Source organism: Colossoma macropomum, unplaced genomic scaffold, assembly GCF_904425465.1.
Source record: "Colossoma macropomum unplaced genomic scaffold, Colossoma_macropomum, whole genome shotgun sequence".
NCBI lineage: Eukaryota > Metazoa > Chordata > Actinopteri > Characiformes > Serrasalmidae > Colossoma > Colossoma macropomum.
The window spans coordinates 2,901,580-2,924,849 of NW_023494802.1; the positions used below are offsets into that span (position 1 = coordinate 2,901,580).

The following is a 23,270-nucleotide window of genomic DNA, read 5'->3' on the forward strand; positions in this document are numbered from 1 at the left end:
TTGTATCTTTTTTATCACACTGCAACAGCCAATTGCACCAAATTATATACACTGAAATTTGCTTATGGAACATTTTCTTTATTTTTTGGACATTTTTGGACATTCTGCAAGGGATCCAACTGCCGTTACTCTCACATTTGTCACCATAAAAATGGAACAATAGAAAATGGAGACAACTAATTTATATGTGAATAACAATCAAAGCAATAATAATCCTTACTTGATATCTGCTTCTCTCTAGTCAGTTTACCGATTTGAATGTAACAAATAAGGTTGCTGATGTTTGGCCAAAAATACGCTCTGTGATTAATGTGCCAAAATCAAACCCTACGTATGTTTTTTTTTGTTCTGCCATTATTAACAGCGGCTCTGCTGCAGGAACAATATAAGTGTAAACAGTAAAATGTTAGAATAGGCAGATTATGCAGACAGTACAGCGCTAATGTGCACTGAGAAAAGCTCTGATGTTGAATTCTCATTTGATTTAGACCGTCAGAAATATGTTCCCACCAGCAGCGAACTGAAGCACGGTTTACTTAGAAGCGAACCAGCCAATGGCTCAGCTGTCTGTGAAGACCTGAATGCAGTTGGAGTGTTCACCTGTTAAAACGGACTGAAGTAAAGAAAATGTTTGATAGGTCCGCAACAAAGTAAGTGTGAAAGCAATTTTAAGAAATATTTAAATTTTACTGGCTCGGTTTAGTGTTTATAGATCAGCATTCCATACAATTTTGTTAGACTAGAGATTTTCTTTTTGACATATGTGCCCTAAACTCAGTGAGAAAGTAGTAGGGGGTCACCCCAGTACTTTGAAAAGTGGTGGGGCAAATGCCCACTCGCCCTTGTGGTTCCAGTGGCTGTGAGTTCAGGTGATTCTTATGTCATGGCTTTCATCCAGGGTGGGCTGGGGTGATCAAAATGGCTTTCAAATCGCATGATGTCACGCCGCTGTTGTTTTGTTTTGACAGAGAAAACAAACAAACTGAATGTGCATTTGTTACCAATGTAAAGTGATCAAGAGATTCTTCCATTCTGGTGTAAAAAAAAAAATGTAACATCTTGTCCTTGTACAGCAGGGTCTGTGTCTAGATTTCAGTCCTGGAGAACCTTAATCCAGCACAATTTGGTGATTTGCCTGCTCCAAAACAGCTGCTAAACCTGGTAAATAACATTGGTAACTAATACTAAAGCCCCCCTCAGGACAACAGCTGGACCTCTCTGCTTTAGACTGTGCATGTGCATGACTGTAGAAAACGCAAAAAGGGAGGAAGAAAGGAGGAGAGTAGAAGCGTGTCTAGTCGTGACATACTTCTGCGCAGCAGCGCGGGCTTCCCGGAGGGACGTGTAGCGGTAATTACTGCCTCTACACAGCCGCGAGACTCTACAGACTTTCTAATTCGCTCATCAAAGAAACGACACGCTGAACTTTATGAAATTTTTATTCAATATGTTCACTCCCCCTCCCGTTTCCAACCACCACCACTACTGTCGCCGACAAAAGAGAGGAAGAAAAAGAGGGAAAGCAAGGACCACTTCCTTCCTGCCTGCGAGCACTGCAGCGTTTTGTTAGCAGCTCCCTCAACCAACTTTCCAAGCCGCCAGGAGCGTTAAGTCAGGAAAGAAGAAAGAAAAAAAGAACAAAAAAAAGGCAACATCACAACATCAAGAAGGTTGGAGGATTCTATTTGCACTGAGGCAACAGGCCTGATGAACGCCGCTTAGCTAATTACTGAAGCAGAAGATGAGAAAGGAAAGAAAAATGCAGCTACTGTCCCAATGGAGAGAGTAAATAAAGCCGGGCAACAGCTACAGGACCATCAGGAGCGTTTCATCATACATTGAGTTCACAAACAATGCTAAACAAACTAAACACTCACATTATGCTGTATAAAGAGGGTTAACGGCCAACCAGGAAAACTAGGGTTAACAGCCACGAAAAAAAGGAAAAGAGGGAAAAAAGCATAATATCCTTGAAGGGTAGTCTCTCAAATTAGAACAAGCTCTAAAGACTTCAAGCGATAGTGGATTCTGACACTGTTATCTTCAAAAATCGTGAAAAGTAAAGATCATGTTTACAACAGTGACAGAAACCACACAAACAAGTCAATTAGAGATTATTTAACAACTCCACACAGTCTGAGGCAAGTATGTGATGATTTAAGCATGCCGATTGCATGATGCTACTCAAGTAAACTTCTACTGTTTGAAGGGGAATTCCGCTATTTTTCCAAAATTCTTCACAGTGGTGGTGATAGGAACCAGGGGTCACCATGTCTACAACACAAATATAGTCGATACGAACTCTGTGTGTACCACTCCATCTCATCTCAAAACTATCATAAACAATGTCTCTGATATCAGCTTATACATAAACATTTACTGTAATAATTTTTATTACCATTCTCTGTTGTCAAGTACGTTTGATTTTGTGGCACATTCTATAGCTACACACTGTGATCTAATCTCGTGGTGCAGTGGGTAGCGCTCTTGCCTCACAGAAAAAGGTCTGCTTTTTGATTCCTGGAACGGGCAACCAGGGTCCTTTCTGTGTGGAGTTTGCCTGTTCTCCCTGTGTTTGTGTGGGTTTTCTCCCACAGTCCAAAGAGATACAGTCAGCGTGTCTCTGTGGGTGAATGTATATGTCTGTGTGGGCCCTGTGATGAACTGGTGACCTGTCCAGAATGTTTCATGGCCTCTGCCCAATGACCTCTAGGATATGCTTCAGCACCCCCCCAAATAACCCAGGAGCATAAGTGGCATAGAAAGTGTGTGTGTGCATGCACTATGCAAGTTCATGTACACAGTACAGACAATATTGAAGTGTATTATTTTTACTGAGACTTTAACAGGATCTTCTCAGTGATATTTTCCCCTCACCATCAAATGCAGTCAAACAGATGAGGCCTGTTTTGTGTCTGAAATTTGCTTCTTTAGTTTTGCAGTGGAGCTAATGTAGCTAGCAAATAATGGAGGCTTATAGCTGCTAGGTTAGCATGGTGCTAACTGCATGCATAAATCATCACATACTTCACTCAAACTGTATGAAGTTGTTCAGTAATCTAATAAACTGGCTTATGTGGTTTCTGACACTGTATGACTGTTGTCTATAAACATGGGCAAAATTCAGATTGAGACAGCTGCTAGCTTTCATTGTAGCTATGCAATATCATTTTATTCATTTTTATTCATTCTTAGCTCCTTTCTGGTTCTGTTGTGCAAATTGTGTAAATTAGTTTTTTCACTGAACTACTCCTTTTAGCTAACTGACATTTAAAGGGCCCATATCCTTCATTTGTCTTGTATTCCTTCCCCTGAGCTCCACTTTGGGTGTTTTTGGGTGGTTTTATGTAACACAAATAGCCATAATTCATTTTTGTTTTCAAGCTCTTTTTATCCAAATTAACAGGGAACTCCACTGATTTTTCAAAACTTCAGCATAATTCAGTGATTGAGAGGTAAACAGTCACACAGAGTGCTTTGATGTGAAATGGTTCACTTGTAGAGATGCCGATTTCTTAACAGTGGTGGTGAAAGGAACCAGGGGTCACAATGTCTACAGCACAAATATAGCTGTTTTATTTACTATCTAAAACCACCAGTGAACCTACACGTGTCTTCTGAGTTTTTATATGTAATGTTGAAAATAGTTAAATAGTCATAACTCTGATAAAATGTGGCACCCTTCATGTATCCCTCCGCCGTGAATGGATTCAGATAAACAGACTAAAATATAATTTAGGCCAAAACTTTGTCTTAAACTACCATGAAACAATGTCTCAGATATCAGGCAGTGTTTTCATAGCCATTTCATGCAGTAACATTCTGCGAGGGAGCTTTTAGAGGTAGACGCCGGGTTCCTATCACCACCACTCTGAACAATTCTGACAACATTCTGTTTCTCTAGAATGGAGAATTTCACACCAAACCACTCTGAATGGCTTTGTCTACATCATACCATTTAATTATGGAGAAATTTTGAAAAATTGGTAGTTCCCCTTTAAGCAAGCTGTTTTTGTTACCTATAAGACTGCTATATGTAAACAAGCTCTAATCTGATTGGCTATCCTGTATTGTGCCACAGCACAGACTGAAACACTCCTTATAACCTGAGTGTGAATGAGTGGGGCTAGATTGCTGTATGTGAACAAATGTAAATGTGTTGGTGTTTATGACATCACAAAAAAGGGAATTCAAAAATGGGTTGTTTTGTAGCTTAGTTTCCATATATTCCATATATATCCCTATGTTTACATACCACATCAAACTTTTGTTTTCAAGAAAAATGTCCATGATATGGGCCCTTTAAGTGCTGATTCTGACATTGTATGTTAGATATCAATGCTCCATGTGTGAAGTCTCTCCAGTAACCACATATAGAGGGTTTTTCTTCCTCCCCCTTCCAGCATCCCATATGGAGGTATAAATCACTCAGACTGATTTCAGGGTCCAGTGTTTAAATAATTAAACAGCTTTAATTTATCAGGATTTAGCACCTTTAGCCATCAGACCTGACAGGCTGCAAAGAGAGAAAATGACAAACAGCAGCAGGGAGGGAGAAAGAGAGGGAGAGAGAGAGAGAGAGAGAGAGAGAGAGAGAGAGAGAGAGAGAGTGATGGAGGTAAAAAGAGAGAGAGAGAGAAAGCAGGTTTCCGCTGTAAAGAAAACAAGATAGATGAGAGCGATGGAGCAAGATAAAAATCAAACCGGAGTGGAGGTTCGGAGTGGGTTAGAAATTGGTGCATCTATATGGTCATATGCAAATGTTTAGATGCCCTGTTCAAATTCCATGTTTTGTTGATTTTCTGAATTGAAATACGTTAAAGGGGAATTCCACCAAGTTTTCACATTTTCTGCATAATTCTGACTTTGTGATGTAAACAAAGTCATTCTTTGTGGTTTTCTATGAAATGCTAAAAAAATTGGATTTTTTACAACAGTGTTGATAGGAACCAGAGGTCACAATGTCTACAATGCAAATATAGACATTTTATTTATTATCCAAAGTGACTATAAAACCTATATATCTTCTGATTTTTTATTGTAATGTTTATAATAGTAAAATAGCTAAAATCTGAAAAATTAGGTTTCCATTGGGGACTATATTGCCTCACAACACCTTACATTAAAAAAAAAAAAGGAATTACTCTCAAAATTATTGTAAAACAATGTCTCAGGTATCAGGCAGTATATTCATAACCATTTCATGTAATAGCTTTCTGTGAGGGAGCTTTTAGAGGTGTACGTATGGTTCCTATCACCACCACTGTGAACAATTCTGACTCTGTAAGTTTCTCTAGAACAGAGCGCTTCATACCAAACCACTCTGAATGACTTTGTTTACCTCTAATTATAGAAATGTTTTGAAGAATTGGTGGAATTCCCTTTTAAAACATCCTCTACACACTTCTACACATTTAAATGCACAATTACCGTTTATTTGCTAGATCTAACATATTGTAAAAAAATAAAAAAAAATAAAAAAAATAAAAAAAACATAAAATGAGGCCTGTGCAAAAGTTTATATACAATTGTATACAATTTGCCTAAACAATGTGCAGGCCAGGCAAAGTCAGTGCCCTTTAAAGAGGACAAATCATTTTGATAGGCGCCAAACAGACTTTTTGCTTACTAGAGGTAGGACAGTATAAAAATGTCTTATCACAATATCAGTGAATTTGAAATGTTTTAAAAGCACTAATGAGGTAATGAGGGGCTTTTTAGCTGACCACACTATCATCATTTCACCACAGGTATTGCTAGAGCTTTTACTGGACTTCTCATATTTCTTTACAATACCAAAAAATCAACTATAATTGAAATAAACCTGATAATGATCACCTGCACTGTTTACTGTTCAGGTTACATGTCAATATGTCTTGTTCTGGTGCTCTGCAGGGAGACTGTAGCCGTATGATTATTGTAAATATTTGCATGTGAAACTGTTTGATTATCATTGGGTTTCATACTGTGCTTGTCAAACTGGGAAATGTAGCATCTCTAATAGACATTACATCATTTACTGGTATCATTTAGTGCAGACATATCTCTTAAGGGGAACGTCACTGATTTTTCAAAATTTCTGCATAATTAAATGGTGCAGATGTAAGTCACCCAGAGTGGTCTAATATGGTTCTGGAGAAACTTACCCGAGTCATAATTGTTCACAGTAGTGGTGATAGGAACCAGACGTCCACCTCTAAAGGTTTCCTCACAGAATGTTATTACATGAAAAAGTTATGAATGCACTGCCTGATGCCCGAGATGTTATTTTATGGTAGTTCTGAAAAGGTTTTGGCCCAAAACACATTTTTTTTTGTGAGCCAGAGCTGCATGCAGGGAGTTGTGAGGCAAAATAGTCCCTACAGAAAATGCATTTTTTCAAAGTTACCACTATTTTACCATTACCAACATTATATATAATCACTCAGAAGACACTTGCAGGTTCACTGGTGCTATCAAACAGCAAATAAAATGGCTATATTTGTGTTGTAGTCATGGTGACCCCTGGTTCCTATAACCACCACTGTAAAAAAAAAAAAAATAAATCTTTACAAATCAACCATTTCACATCAAACCAGAATTAGCAGAAATTTTGAAAAATCAGTTGAATTCCCCTTTTTTCAGCTCTAGGTCTGTTGGTATCTAATCATAAAGCCACGTCTCACAATAAGTACATTTGCCAGTTACATCCTAATTAGTTTTGTCACATTTAATCTGTTATTACAACCGACCCCCTTTTCTTCTGGCACCAAAACGTCTTTTATTCTCTTTTATAAGTGGTAAAAACGAGTGTGCCAAAACAAGAAGCGCTTGGAGGAATGTCACAGCATGATCCACTGCTGAATATTTCTTTTGTAATGCAATATATGAGGGTGGAGAACCCTGAGAACCCCCACATGATAAAGGTCCCAAATCAGTTACTAAAAAATAAAGCCAAGAACCATTTTAGAAACCTTTATTTCCAAGAGTGATGCTCAGTGTGGTGCTTTTTATCAACTAAATCATGAGCGAAAAAGGCGAACACGATGTATCCTGATTCCTAAAGCAGTCAACAGCAGTTCGTTTAACAGCTGCATCAGGAGCAACCAGCTCAAGTTTAGGTACAATGCAAGACATAACAATGAACAGACGGAGCAACACTGACCCCTAGTGGTCAGAATTTGAATTCAAAAGCAAAAGCACAGCCCTTCTATGCATAAAGGTGTCCATAAAGAGATATAAATGAGTAGCACTAATGGATTATTGATTTGAATTATTGTTTTTATGTCCTCTAGCATTTTCTATCTTTCTTCTTCATTCTGTTTCAAGAAAAGCAGATTAATTCTCACACAGCGAACGCAGGTTTCTAAAAAAGCACACAAACTGACGTAGTTGTGAGCCGACTTTCTGATCACTTTATGCTTCAGATAAAGGCAGAGTGGTAGAAGGAGTCAGAGAAACAAACAGTGGCTGCATCATGACCGTCTCAGACTACTGATGACTAGGAAGAGATAAAGTGGATGTAGAAACAGATGCAGATATGAGTGGATGAGTGGATGAGTGAACAGCATATATACAAAAAAGTGGTCAATGATCAAAAGGCCATCACTGGAGAGAAAATGCATTTTTCATTATGTGCATTATTTGTTATAATTATTACATAATTCAGTTTAAAGGCCTCAATCAGAAATCACTAGAACATCAGAACAGCTGGGCCTTTATAACAGATAGACAGCAATTCAATCTCACAGTGTGCATTTTAGCCAGTCTGTTTTAAGGGACAGTGACATGTACTGAAATTTATATCATGCACTCTAAAAAAAAAGATGGTTCTTGTTAGAACCATGACATCTACATAGAACCATCTGCATGCTTAAATGGTTCTTCACACGGTGAAATGTATGGTTGGTCTTTGCATGGTTATATTGACAGAGAAGTTTGGTTTGAAAATGGTTCAACAAAGCACCAAAAATTGAGACGACATAAGCCTTTTTGGGGCTACATAGAACCATTTTCAAATAGAGATTTTGTATAGAACCATATGCAACACATGCTCCATCAATCTGAAGAACCATTTCACCATGCAAAGAACCATTTAGGCATGAAACTGTTCTGTATACTATTCATGGTTCTGAATAGAACCATTCTCTTTACTGAAGAACCTCTGTGTGCTAACAAGACAATAACAATATAACATTATAAAATGGGAGCCTATTTTCAACCGGAGTTGAAAATAGAAATTGAGAACTTTTCATCCAGTTTATTAAATGATTTGTTCCTTTAATGTCCACATCCCAAATGCTTTATTCCTATGGTTTCTTTGCTCTGAGCACAGAAGATGAAATGTTTCAAATCGATCAAACTTTGGTCAAATGGCACAACAAAACAATACAGTTGCATGCAAATGCTTGAATACCCCCAGTCAAAGTACCTTTTGCTGATTTTTTTTGCTGAAGTGAAAATACGTTAATACATCCTCTACAGATATAAAAATATGCATTTTTCTGCAAGTTTTCTTTCTATTTATTTGAGGAGTTTATCATATTGAAAAAGAAATTCAGCAAATATACATACAATTGTGCATTAAAATGTGTAGAATTGTGTTCACTGCAGAGGATGTTTTAACTTGTTCTCATAATGTGTCCAAACTTTTGCAAACAACTGTAAATAAGACAATGTGACTGTAAATTAATGTATGAAAATTACATGGAATCAAACAAGTAATACTACTAATAATAATAATACAATAAATGCTGTTGTATATTATTACTGTCCAAAGAAAAACTAGTATCTCCAAAACTAACTTTACAGAGGGAAAAAACACTAACTTTTAATGTAAGTCATGTAAAACGATTTTACTCCAAGCAATTTTGGAGCATTTCTAATGGTCCAATTTACTGGCCCAGAAACTTTCATACGAAATGATTTTTTTATTTTTTTACAGCGACAATAGTTATCCAAACTATAATTAAATAATATTTCCGCTCTTTAAACCAATCAGATCTCAGCTGCCTTTTTTTTTGTTATACTAAACTTTGTCAGACATGACAGGATCAATCTGCTGGAGTGGATTTTCATTCGTACTGGGAGTGGGGTCACTGTTTGCCCTTCACTGTTTTTAAGCATAGTATCATGGGACACATATTTATTTTGTATGTTCACTTTTATATCAGTTTACCAAACACCACCAGTTTATTTGTTGTTATCTGAAAACCATTAGCTGCACATGCAATAAAACCAGCTGCTGCAATTTCTGACTGATTTCTGATTGGGACTTTAAACAACCCAGTATTTTCACCAGATCATAAAGTTAGGAAGCGCTAACAACACCAAGTTTGAAAATTCAAAGGGAAACTCCACCAATGTTTTCAAAAGTCAGTGGGTGAGATGTGAACCGCCATTCAGAGTAGTTTGATTTTAATGAAATGATTCATTATAGAGAAACTTACTGATTCAGGCTTCTTTGCAGTGGTGGTGATAGGAACCCTTTGATCACAAATACAGCTATTTTATTTACTTTTCAAAACCACTACACGTGTCTTCCGAGGTTTTCTGTGTGATGTTGATGATGGTACAGTGATAAATAATGTAATAGTGTAAAACAATGTCAGGCAGCGTATTCATTACCGTTTTGTGTAATAACTTTCTGTGAGGCTTTAAAGTCAGACGTCTGGTTCCTGTCACCACCAGTGTGAACAGTTCTACATTCTTTGAGTTTCTCTAGAACGGAGCGTTTCACATCTAACTGCTCTGAATGACTTTGTTTACAACTCATCCCTTTAATTAGCATAAATATTTGAAAAATCCGGGTGGAATTCCCCTTATAGACAGTTTATATAGGAGTGAGAGGAAATATGGTTATAGAAGTGTCTGATTTTATGCATTTACAGACAGAACGGACTACTTCGCACTCCATACATCAACACAATATCTTATCTTTTTAAACCTAGATCTTTTTTTATTTCTACAGTATTTGCTAGCTGTTTCATATTTTTCACACACGCTGCTTTGGTTAAATATATTAAAGGCAAAGTACTTGTGATAATGGAGTGAAATAGCCCTGAAACTTACTGTTGCTTCTTTATGCTTTAACTTTATTTATTTATTTATTTTTGTTTTATAGATTTTAGGGGAGGAAATCCCCGACTTCCACTGAATCTGGTTGAGTGAAAATATTGTGAATTTAAGTGATATATCTAATATTTCTTATTATGTGGTTGCTGTGATCACGATACAGACTTAGAAACTTCGCGAGGTTTCATACATATTCAAGTAGTGATACTGAGTGAAGTTATCTGGCAGTTTTGCATTATTTATACTTGAATGAAACAAAAGAGAATCTTACAGTGATAATCTTAATATGATTACTTATACAAATAAATATTTAGAAATATATTTAATAATCTGATTGTCTTAATATATTGCTTGTTTCTAGACGTATTTTGCACCTATTTTAAGTAATAATATCAAGTGAAATTAACTGCAAATAATTTTACTTTCTGCCAACGCAAATGTTTTCATTTGATATTATTACGCAGAATAAGTTAAATACATCTGGAAATAAATATGAAATATTAAATAGATAATATTTTGGAATAAGATAATAAGACATAATAGATTACATGCTACATTCAAATGTTTTCACTCGACCAGATATCTGTGTGGCGTTTAACACGCCTGCCTCCGTGGCCCGTCCTCCATGCGATCCAGCTCACTTATCCATGAGAGAGCGCTGAATGGCCTCGTCAATCATAGCCTGCTCGTCTGTAGAGTAATCCTGAAGAGCACATACACAGAAAAAAAGAATGAGAAAAGAAAAGAATTCCACACCAGAGGCTCCCTTATATCAGTGAGCACTGTTAAACTCTCTAATGCTGATGAAGGAGATATACATACATACAGTGAGCCATGAAGGGGATAACCACCAACTAAACACTCAAGCAATTAATCTGCTTTTAGCAAGGATCCATTGACTTACATTAAAAATAAAGTAGATAAAGTTTTTTCCTTCTCCTGTAAAGTTAGCACATATATACACACACATATATATATCAGACCCTGTGATGAGTTTGGAATTTTTTTGCCATCTTTGGACATACAGATATCCATTCATTTAAATAATGTTAATAGACAAAGCTGATATAATTTAACAAATGACCAACATGGAAGGTGAGCCAGGAGGACATTTGCTGTCTGAAAAAAACATCAGGCCAATACTAAAGTTAACTTATGAATATCCAGGTAAGGACTAGGTCTTCTGGAACAATGGCTGTGTTTACATGCCAAGATTTTCACCTATCCGATTGAATATATTATGATTATAGATTAAGACAGAGGTGTTTCTATGCTCACTCTACTCAATAATCTTATGAAAATCTCTGCCTACATGCACACTGCAAGTAATCCGATCCACAATTACGCACATGCATAGATCACCACTTAGTGTAGCCTGTTGGAAATGTTATGGTTTGGGGCTGCTTTGCTGCCTCAGCGCCTGACCAACTGAAAATCACAGAATCGACTACGAATTCTCTTTTCTATCAGAGAGCGCCTGAAGAGAAGTCGAAGCTGAAGAAGTAGAAGTAGATACAGGTATTGTCTGGGTGGTGGATCATTCTCAGCACTGTAGTAACACTGACATGGTGGTGGCGTGTTAGTGTGTGTTGTGCTGGTGCGAGTGGATCAAACACAGCAGTGCTGCTGGAGTTTTTAAACACTGTGTCCACTGCACTCTTGTTGGTCCACCTTGTAGATATACAGTCAGAGACGATAGCTCATCTGCTGCTGCACATTTTGTGATGGTCATCCTCTTGTCCTTCATCAGTGGTCACAGGACACTGCCCACAGGACCCTGTTGGCTGGATATTTTTGGTCGGTGGACTATTCTCAGTCCAGCAGTGACACTGAGGTGTTTAAAAACTCCAGCAGCACTGCTGTGTCTGATCCACTCGCACAACACATACTAACACACCACCACCACATCAGTGTCACTGCAGTGCTGAGAATGACAAACACAATGAGACTACAAAGTGCACCTGTATGGTACGTGGAGCTGATAAAATGAAAAAAGAGTATAGATGTGTAGAAGGTAGGTGTACTGAAGGGGTCAGTCGGTGTACAGTTGTGTGCATAAGGTTGAATATCCCCAGTCAAATGACGTTTTGCTGATTTCTAAAGTAAATAAACTTAAATATGGCAAGTGCACAATTTCTATTTATTTGATACGTTGAACAAATTAGAAGAAAAATGAACATAAAAATATAAAATGTGGAGGCTAGAATTTATTTTTTTTCCTCCAATATGTTAATTTCAGGAAATGAACAGTAATTGTGCAATAAAAGAGCAGAAGTGTGTTCACTGCAGAGGATGTGTTAACGTATATATATATTCCTAATATAGCTGATAGCGAGAGCTCTAGTCCATACCATGCAGCCCTGTTATAATACTACAATACAGTAGCTGATGGACAATGAACATGCAGCCCTTCAGCTTGACCTGAAGCGACCTCTGTCTGTCGCGTCATTTACATTAACCTAAAGTGTACCTTATTGATCAGAGTCTGTTGGCCTTACTGCACTGTCAGCTGCATCTGTGCAGACGGCACAAGGAAGCGAAAGCATATGCCATATATCCACCCTACTTAAGAATGCTGCCAACAATCTGGTCATGTTTACCTGCATGAAAAGGGAGCGATAACATCAGCCAGTAAGCTCTACTTCCACCACCTGAACTCTCAGGAAGTCAAATCTCACTGTAGTCACAGGTATGGACTGACATAAGAAATGGACTTACTTCTGGACTGACGTAAGAAGAAACTGCACGTCCAAAGCTTGGTGGATTAATACAAATGAGTATGTGTTTTGTCCCTTTGAAATAATTGAACACATTAAAGCCTAAACTAGGTTTTATTTACAGGAAAGCAAATTCACTTATGTAAATAATTATTATAGTGCTACCTTGGGAACAAATAAAACTGCAAATTATATAAAACAAGAACTTTTCTTTTGATTTTCAGCAGAATGTGCGCGGAGTCTCCACACTGTATATTACATCAAAGTTTTCTTTTGGCAAGAACTGTGATAATGTAATATATTTTATAATAATGTGGAAATTATACACACTTTAGAATCAAGTCAGTTCAATTCCTCCTTTTGTTTCAGTGCACTGTGTGGTAGTGCAGTAAAACAGTGTTTAGCCACTGTCTGGGCTAAGGAAGTGTATCCTTGTGCTTACTTACCACAAATGTGTCATAAGAGAAGCCGTGTCTTATTCGGATATGCTGAAAGAAGTCTGTGCTTTTGTAGTTCGGGTCTCCCCAGGGCATGGAGGCACAGATAGGACACACCTGCAGACATATATAGAAACAATTACCACATTCCTTTTTCTCCTCCAAGGAAATAATAGAACATACAAGACTTGAAAGGACACATCTCTTCATCTCTTCTGACTGTTCTTTGTCTAGAGGGTATCACACTGGAGCTGTGTTTAAAATATTGATATGGCAGTATATCATGAATAAGCTTTTGTTGAAATGCGTATCAGTGACAGCTGTATTGATTAGGGATGGACCGATATCACTTTTTCCCTTCTGATACCATCACCAATATTATACATCGATCAAGCATAACATTGTTTCTACGCTCATTGTCCATTTTATCAGCTCCACCTACTATATAGGTGCACTTTGTAGTTCTACAGTTACAGACTGTAGTCCATCTGTTTCTCTGCATACTTTGTTAGCCCCCTTTTACCCAGTTCTTCAGTGGTCAGGACCCCCATGGGATCCTCACAGAGCAGGTACTATTTGGGTGGTGGATCATTCTCAGCACTGCAGTAACACTGACGTGGTGGTGGTGTGTTAGTGTGTGTTGTGCTGGTATGAGTGGATCAGACACAGCAGTGCTGCTGGAGTTTTTAAACACTGTGTCCACTCACTGTCCACTCTATTAGACACTCCCACCTTGTCAGTCCACCTTGTAGATGTAAAGTCAGAGACGGTAGCTCATCTGCTGCTGCACAGTTTGTGATGGTCATCCTCTAGTCCTTCATCAGTGGTCACAGGACGCAGCCCACATATTTTTGGTTGGTGGACTATTCTCAGTCCAGCAGCGACATTGAGGTGTTTAAAAACTCCAGCAGCACTGCTGTGTCTGATCCACTGAGACCAGCGCAACACACACTAACACACCACCACTACATCAGTGTTACCGCAGTGCTGAGAATGATCCACCACCCAAATAGTACCTGCTCTGTGAGGATCCATGGGGGTCCTGACCCCTGAAGAACAGAGTAAAAGGGGGCTAACAAAGTATGCAGAGAAACAGATGGACTACAGTCTGTAATTGTAGAACTACAAAGTGCTCCTATATAGTAAGTGGAGCTGATAAAATGGACAATGAGCGTAGAAACAAGGAGGTGGTCATAATGTTATGCCTGATCGGTGTATATAATAATATTATAACAACATAATACAATAATAAACAGAAATCCCTCACGCAACTGGTAGAGCTAGACTGGGTTTCTCAGGCACTAAGCCACATGTCCTCAGGCCATGTATAGTCTAGGTGACGTGTCGCTCCACGAAAAAAATACTGTAGTCGACAGATGTCGCAATGCTGTAGGCTTTCATAGTCCCAGCCAGCAACACAACAACAGAACAGAACATCATTTGTAATTTCTGTGAAAACTTGTATGACAACGCAGCTGATTAAAAGCTGCTACAGGAAAACTTGTGTTCCGTATTGCGTTTCACTCACAAGCTCTTTTTCTGTCCCGCAGGGTTGCCAGATTCGCAGTTTCCCCAAAAATTCTGGTTAGTCTGAAAGTGCAGTGTGTAGAGGGAAATTACACCGTCATGGGGTGCGTTTTTCTGCTTGGACCACTTTTTATAATAATCGCAGTCGCGGAAAAATGTTTGAAAATGAAAACAAATCATCATATAAATGTATATTGATCCTAGCTCTGACTAGCTGGCAACCTGTTCTGTTTTTGAAAGCAGCGAAGCAGCAAGTAAGAAAACACAGTGGCACACGATGACCATGGCAACAGTCCAGAACGTAGAATTTTGAGTTTCGATCCAATCAGAGTACTTGACAGCATCTGCACCCTCTCAAATTTTCGATGTACGCAACAAGGTCTGCGACACTCTAGCAGACACAAATTACGTCATTTTTTTGTCAAGTAATGCTTGACACATGGACAATAAATTGGCCTATACTGTTATGCCTGAACCTGTCCAGGGTGTTTCCTGCCTTCTGCCCAATGGCAGCTGGGATAGGCCTCAGCTCCACCTGTGACCCAGAAGGATAAGTGGCTTAGAAAATGTGTATGTGTGTGTGTGTGTGTGTGTGTTATGCCTGATTCTCTCTCCCACCGTAGTTTACTCTGTTCAGTTTTTATTCATGGATTTAACGGCGCTATATACTCTGTCTATGAGGACTTGGTTACTTTCTGAATTACAAAATGCAGCTTTTTGAAAACACTGATATCAAGTCATTAACTGACTCATGTCTGTAGGTGTTTTCGTTTATTAATTATGTAGAACTCTGTCTTAAGCATCTGAATGTACTGCGCTCAGTTTCTGTGTATGGGGCTTCAAAAACTACAAAGAATATCATTTACTCTGCTTTCACTTAAGCAGCTTTTATTTTTAAGCAAAAGTTGGGCTTTCAATCTGCGTGAAATGTCGAATTAGGGAGGTTTGACATCCTGCAGGTCAAAGTTAGGTTCAGTCTTTTCTACCTCAGAGCAACACAGAGTTGATTACTGTAATGCTGTTTTTGCTGGAGTAAACAATAAATCATCTGTAAAAATGCAGCAGCGTGGATCCTAACAAGAACTGCACAGGCTCCCTTTATCCTTTAGGTTAGATTTTAACATTCTTTTGCTAGTTTTTTAAGCCCCAAATGGCCTGGAAGCACCTGTGCACGTCATAGAATGCCTGTCTGTTTGCATTCCAGTATGTGATCTTAGATCTGCAGATACTGGCCATCTGCAAACACACACACACACACACACACACACACACACACACACACACACACGCACACATCTTCTAAGCCGCTTATCCTTCTGGGTCACGGGGTGTCTGCAAACACCTTCCATAAAGTAAGTGCTCTTTAAATAATGTTATTATTGCTAAAAGTTATTAATAGTTTAGCTCTTCATTGATTATTATTTGCATAAAGGGCTGCGGTCCAGTATGGAGTCACTCTGGTTCCTTCTGTGCTTTGCATGTTTAGGAGAAAGTGAGCACAGAGTGAAGTTCACTCCTCAGGTTTATTGCCTGTTGTTGTGTACGTGAATGATTTATCATTTACTGTCTTTAGTGCCTAAATGATCCTTATCCGCTGTGAACTCACATTAGTTTCACTTTCACAGGTGTGGTTTAGTCACGGTTGTAGTGAGTTATTAATCTGTAGCCGTGATGATTAGCTGTTAGCATTTCGGCTATGTCAGCACAGAGCTGCATCTTGTAGCACTGTTAAATACTAAACAGGTGATTACGCTGTGCTGTATGTGATCTGTGGCACAAGGGAACATTTTGTTAAGTTACCCTTTATTAAATTCACAGTGGGGAAAATTCACCACTGCATTTAACCCATCTGTGCAGTGAAACCCACACACACACTAGTGAATGCACACACACTAGGGGGCAGTGAGCACACTTGTCCAGAGAGGTAGGCAGTCTTATCTACAGCAACCGGGGAGCAGTTGGGGGTTAGGTGCCTTGCTCAAGGGCACTTCAGTCACGTCCTGTCAGCTTAGGGGATCCAACCGGTGACCTTCCGGTCACAAGGCTGGTTCCCTCACCTCCAGCCCACGACTGCCTGTTGTTGTGCAATCACAGGCTCTCTCTCACACAAGCATTTGCACACTACTGCCCGTGACTGAAAGGGAAGCTCACTCTTCTACCTTTTAGAGCTCTGTACAGCGTCGTTCTTAGACACTTCCCCAGCAGGTTTTAGAACAAATAGTCCCAGTCAGAGTGGCATTTGTGGGGGGTGGGTGCTGGGCCAAAGGTGGTCATTTGCCCCACCCCCAAAATGTTTGTTAGCTCACTTTAATTATGGCCTGAAATATATGACTGGCTTGAATGCAGCCCTTCAGCTGAAATCCATGATTGGTTTCAGGAAAATGATGTGGAAAGCATAATCGCACTGAACAATATTCTCGGTTCTAGAAAACACGCTGAAACGGACCTGCCGTTTGTTTGTCGTTGCTATGGATTTTCCAAAAAGGAAACGAGGGCAGAGCTGTCCCTCTTCAGCACTATGCAACAGAAGAAATCAGCTTCGATCAAAGTTTTAGCACTTTTAAAGTGTCAGATCTGGGCAATAGCCTAGTAAATATAGGTAACCTTTTCAATGAGCAGCGCATCATACAAAAGGAACTTTGCCTGCTTGCATCCATTGAAAATTTACATGAGAAACATGTAAATCAGACCATCTGACATACCAGTGCTAAATACTGAACAGACAAAAACACTGCATTGCCCGGTGGGCGCCGTCTTGCACTTTACTTAGACAGGACATCATTTACTCTGATAAATATAGGTTTATTGCTAAATATAGGTTTTAACTTCAGAGTAATGTTGGTTATTTTATATATAGGCTGTTTTCTTTTACTGATGTAGACCCACATATATAGTTAACCAAGATGCTTTGACCCCCCCCTACCCGACATGAGCCTCAAATGTCACTCATGGTCCCAGTACATCAAACAATGTTTTATTGTCTCACTGGTCATAGTTTTAATCTATTAATGAAAGAGCCTATTTCATGACAGAAGCAGCATATAGCAGCTGTAAGGTTCTAAAACACTGTAATGTTGAAAATTTGCCACCACAACAGCACTAATTTTTACAAAACTGTCACTCAAATTTAAGATTTACTTGTGTTCTTCTCCCCTTTTAATTATCAAGCTTTTAATACAATCTAAAACAAAACGCTCACCACTGGGCGTGGGTCCCGGGCATGCTGGGAAGTGCAGTGCTCCACTAGGCCGTCTTGGTCAAAGTTCGGCCGACTGCAGTAAGGGCAGCTGAATGTGTAGCGGTTCGGCACTGAGCTACTGAAGGACAAGGAGATGAGACAGTCAGGCCTCAATTCAGTTAACATGGAGCGTTCACAATCACACACACCAGTGCAGACGTCAGTGTAGATCCAGTGTGGCAATCACCTGAGTACTTTAGGCTGGTTCTTCGCAACGTTCTTCAGACCTTCTTGGATGTAGTCTTGGTATTTGGAGCAACTCCCTGTATGTTCCTTCATCTTGGACAACACAACCTACCAGAGAGACAATAGTATTACAAACAACAACAATAACAACAATAATAGCCATATTCCAGCCATTTCATGCTCTCAGATGAAGCTCAAAGGCAACCGGGCCTTTTCTGTAGCTGCCCCAAGACTCTGGTCTTCTGCTTTTCATGTAGAAATTCCCCCCACAATAGACATTTTTAAGTCAAATTTAAAAACCCATTTATTTTTTTTAGGCACTGGAGTTTTGTTAATGACTATACATTTAGTATCTGTTCTGTCTTGGTTTGTTCTGTCTTGCCAGTGTAGCTTTTCTATTTTGTTTCATTGTTTTTTTTTGGTTTGTTTTTGTATGCATGTTATTTTCCTTGTTGAATGTATTGTTTACTTTTGATAGTGGCACTTATTTTAATTGATATTATCATGCAGCACTTTGGCCAACACTTCTTGTCCTTTAAATGTGCTATAGAAATAAAGGTGACTTCAGTTAATAATAATAATAATAATAATAATAATAATAATGATTATGATTACAGGAGGATTAGTAGTATCAACTAGCAGTGGGTGGTAAAGCAATAAAATTTATATCACATTATAATTAAAACTTCTGACAGTTTCAGTGTATATCGTGTTTTCAAATAAAACTATTTAATATGCTTAAGTAAACCTATTTTTGTAGGATAAAAGTGGTTTATTATTCTGGAATGTCCCTTCACTTTTTAATAAGAACCAAAGGAATTCTGAAATTTTTACCTTTTTTTTTACCTATATATCAATTCATTTTAGTTTTACAAAAATGGATCAATATATAGGTAAAAAAAGATTATAGGCAAAAAAATATGGTAACACTTTACTGTAGGGTGCTGTTCATAAGGCTACATGACACCTACATAAGCTTGTCATGACAACTGACATAACCCTTCATAAATGTTTATAAATGCTTATTCCAATAGGTGTCACTTTCTATAAAGGTTACATTTACCCTTTTTGAACAAAGTTAGCCAAAGTAGCCTTTATGACAGATAATGCCTATTGAAATAAGCATTTATAAACAGTTATGTGGGGTAATGTCAGTCAAACAAATGTCAATATTACTTTCTGACACTCGCCCGATTGTGTCATGTCTTTATTTCTACAAGGCTTACATCGGCTTTGTATTCGCCAGCTTATTGTTGGAATTTTCCATTGCACCTTAAATGGAGTAGCAGTTACATTCCAGCACCTATACAGGCAACTGAATGCGCCTGCCCCAGAATTTAAGGTGGAACAGGAAATTTGAATGAGAAGCCAACTTCAGCATCACTGAATTTCTCAAGCCATTTCTCTGATGCATGTCCTGTACACTCATGTCTCCAACTGTCAGACGCTGCTAGAATTTGGACAATATTACAGTCATTCATGTCATCAGTGCCAGCTGGTCCATGGCTTGTTTTGCACAAAAGGCCTGAGAGTGCAGCCCAGTGTACACCAAGCCCTTTTTTCATTTCCTTTTGAAATGTGACTAAAACACATTTAGACATTTAGCTTAAGGGGTTAGCACTGACATGGTTTGCACTGCTTGTTTGTTGCTATATCTGCATTTATTTGTTGCATATTGGTGAAACAGTTATGAAAACACTCATTCCTGAGAACGAATTTCAGCCAGTATACCAGCACGACCAAAAACAACAACAATAACTACACTCACAACACTCATAATTTTACTAAACACTACCAACAACAACCAAAACAACAAAAATAATATTCATAATAATGGTAGCTAATGATCAGAAAATGCTTGTTAAAGGGCTCTTATATTAATTTTGTGATGTGAAGAACATAAAAAGAGTTTTGCAATGTACATGAAACTGTTAATGCAGCATCAAATACTTTACATTATCTATACATCATCAATACATTTTGGAAAAAACAATCCTTAAATCTGATTAACTTCCACTGTGTGGTTAAACTCTAGTATAATTAAGTGTTATGCTCTCATCCATAGCTGTATAAAAAGATTTTAATTAGTCTCCACCAGAACATCTGTAACAGTATAAACTACTTCAGTTGCATTTTTCTTTAGCTTCTTTAAGTTATAATGAATTGTAAACAACTCTTTAGTTTACAGTGGTTTCTTGCAATGCTCTTTGAAGTCACTTGCATTAATATTAAACTGGGAGAATGACCCCATTTCCACATCTCTGAGTCTCTGTGCCTCTGAACACACAGCGAGGTCATTCAGAGGCTCAGACTTCAAGGCGTCTTGGGCAGATTTGCTGATCTTCAAATCAATATTTCATGGAAAAGCACTGTGTGTATGATCACAGGGCCTGCACTGCTAACCTTAGTGTTAGTGTCAGGTCCAGTCCCTGGTCAGGTTAAAGCTGGAGTGAGATGAGCTGCTTGAAACATGGACTGCATGCACATCTGTGCAAAATGCCCTTCTAATGATCCCTTGAGCATGTGACGCGTCAGTCATAGGTCCTGAACATGGTCTCGGTCAATTCTCGGTCAAAAGTGTACTTCACAAACTATGCCAGATGTTATACTTAAACTTTAACTTTAACTTAAAGTTAACATTAAGCTTCCGTCTTGGAGCACTAAAGTTTACAGTTGATATTGCACTTAAAATGTGTAACTGTGCTCTTAATTTATTCAGTTTACTTTTTTATATTATTCACATTAATCTTACTGTGTGAAGCACTTTGGTACTTTGTAAGTAAAGCAAATGTTCTGTATACATACATACATCATCTAAACCGCTTATCCTGCTGGAGCCTATCCCAGCTGTCATTGGGCGAAAGGCAGGATACACCCTGGACAGGTCGCCAGTCCATCACAGGGCAGACAGACAGACATACACAGTCACACACACACTCACACCTAGGGGCAATTCAGCATGTCCAATTGGCCTGACTGCATGTTTTTGGACTGTTGGAGGAAACCGGAGTACCCGGAGGAAACCCACGCAGACACGGGGAGAACAGGCAAACTCCACACAGAAATGACCCTGGTCACCCGGCCGGGAATCGAACCCAGGCCATTCTTGCTGTGAGGCGACAGCGCTACCCACTGCGCCACCGTGCCGCTATGTTCTGTATAAATAAGGATTATTAATATTATTATTATCATTATTGTTATTACTATTATTATTATCATCATTATTATCACTAGCAGGAATGACCATTACTACTACAGAATGACCAAAGAAAAAAATAATAATGTGTAAAACTGGAAGTGAAAATGTAGAATTTGGAAAATAACTACAAAAAGTTTCACCACACAAACACACCTCTTCTCCACAGCCCTTGCATGGTCTGGCTGTGGTGTGGATTAAGGCCTCCAGATCTGTCGCTTCTGTCCATCTCTCCAGAGCAGCTCTGCATACGGCGCACACTGGCTTCTGAGGCCGCAGGCACTCCTGAAGGCACCTCTGGCAGAATCTGTTCAGAGCATAAATAATGGTTAGAAATTAAATCTTTATGAGGAAATTTGATGACTGTCGTCCTTTTGTTGTACATAGGTGAAACATGAATGAAATAAAAACAAAGAAAATTAAAAAAAAAACTGACAAAAAATACATAAAAAAATCTGATATTATCACTAAAACAGAAAGAAAGAAAGAAAGAAAGAAAGAAAGAAAGAAAGAGCAAAATGAAAGAACGTGTGCATGAATTAAAAACAAAGGAAACGGAAAAGAAAAAAAAACTGACAAAAAAAAAACTGAAAAAAGAAAGAACTGACCCTAACACTATGAAAGAAAGCAAGAGAAAAGAACTGACAGGTAGATATATCGAAAGAAAGAAAGAAAGAAAGAAAGAAAGAAAGAAAGAAAGAAAGAAAGAAAGAAAGAAAGCAGACGGAAAAAAAACTTAGTCACAAATCAAAGAACGCGTTGTATTCTTTAAACTACTACAACTCCCATAATTCCTTGTTCCAACATGGCAACTATAGCTCGCTTAAAAGAAAACAAAACTGAAAGTAAATCATTAGGCTACACTTTCCTCAAAATTTAGGCCCAATTTCTTACAACACACAATGCTTTAGTATGAAAACATTTGCTTTAATACACTACATATCTCAACATCAGCCTCCCCCGAACCCGAGACCGAGAACTCGGAAGTCAAAGCAAAAGAGAACGAACAGCAACAACGACGGCGGCGTAGAGCGACGGAACTTTTAGAACAGATACTAACGTGTGTCCGCACTCCGTGACCATCGGAGAGTCAAATATCTCCAGACACACCGGACAGATGAACTCCGTCATGTCCCGGTCTCCTCCGCTGGGTCTGGCAGTCTGTTGTGCCCGGCTAAACGCGCCTAGCATGGCTACAGTCTGCTGAAAAGTCCCGGAGCTGGAAGCGTTTACCGCTGAGACTAAACAGTGCAGCACCGCTGTGAACCTGCAGGAGAAGGAGGAGGAAAACGAGGGGGTTTACAGCCACACCATGACAAGCACTGGGCTATGTTCACAATGCATTACTGAAGGAGTCAAAAATAGTGCACTATATAGCCTAGTGTGCAGGCCATTTTGTAGTGGTGTTCCAATTTTCAACAGTAGGCTGCACTTGATCCCTATATACGTCGTTACGTATATGGCCTACAGTATACGTCCAAAAATATCCAGACACCTTACAAAATGGGTCAATGTGGCGACCTTAGTGTGGCCGAATGTTGACACAGGTGTTCAGTTGCAGAAATTCTCCATAGAAAAGCACTGATCATCGAATAGGACGCTCTGGAGCAGCTGCACACAAGGTCACCATGGGTGATGTTTTTTTCGGATTGATGGAGAATGTGTTGTGTTCAGTTCTATATAGAACTATTTTGATAATAGTTCTATATAACACCAACAAAGGGTTCTTCTGTTGTAATACAACCTTGACAACGTAACAGTAGAAAAACCTTATGTGGTGCTATATGAAAAAAAGAGTTCTATATAGAACCATATAAAACACATTCTTCATCAATCTAAAGAACCATTATAACATATATAAAAAAAATAAGCATGTAAATTGTTCTATACAGAACTCATGGTGTTATCAAGAACCA

General features: G+C 38.7%; 1 protein-coding gene across 2 annotated transcripts; it reads right to left on the reverse strand.

Annotated features, from left to right (window-relative positions):
* Positions 1-6,939: 6,939 nt before the first annotated feature.
* Positions 6,940-22,736, reverse strand: rnf114 (ring finger protein 114). 2 transcript variants are annotated; one of them, XM_036591471.1, is made up of 6 exons: positions 22,415-22,736; positions 21,511-21,661; positions 18,160-18,266; positions 17,934-18,048; positions 13,217-13,324; positions 6,940-10,756 (listed from the first exon to the last, which is right to left on the reverse strand). In XM_036591471.1, the coding sequence occupies exons 1-6, from the start codon at positions 22,543-22,545 to the stop codon at positions 10,691-10,693; spliced, it is 678 nt and encodes a 225-aa protein (XP_036447364.1). In that variant the 5' UTR covers positions 22,546-22,736; the 3' UTR covers positions 6,940-10,690. The 2 variants fall into 2 exon arrangements, with proteins under 2 accessions (XP_036447364.1, XP_036447363.1); XM_036591470.1 differs by having other exon boundaries at positions 17,934-18,051; positions 22,415-22,732.
* Between the last annotated feature and the right edge of the window lie 534 nt (positions 22,737-23,270).

Excerpts from the sequence above, each read along its gene's own strand:
- rnf114 (XM_036591470.1), bottom strand. The coding sequence starts at position 22,545 with ATGCTAGGCGCGTTTAGCCGGGCACAACAGACTGCCAGACCCAGCGGA. Across the intron at positions 18,052-18,159 it reads AACCAGCCTAAAGTACTCAG|TAGCTCAGTGCCGAACCGCT; the intron begins GTGATTGCCACA and ends CTTGTCCTTCAG. Across the intron at positions 10,757-13,216 it reads TCTCTTATGACACATTTGTG|GATTACTCTACAGACGAGCA; the intron begins GTAAGTAAGCAC and ends TGTGCTCTTCAG.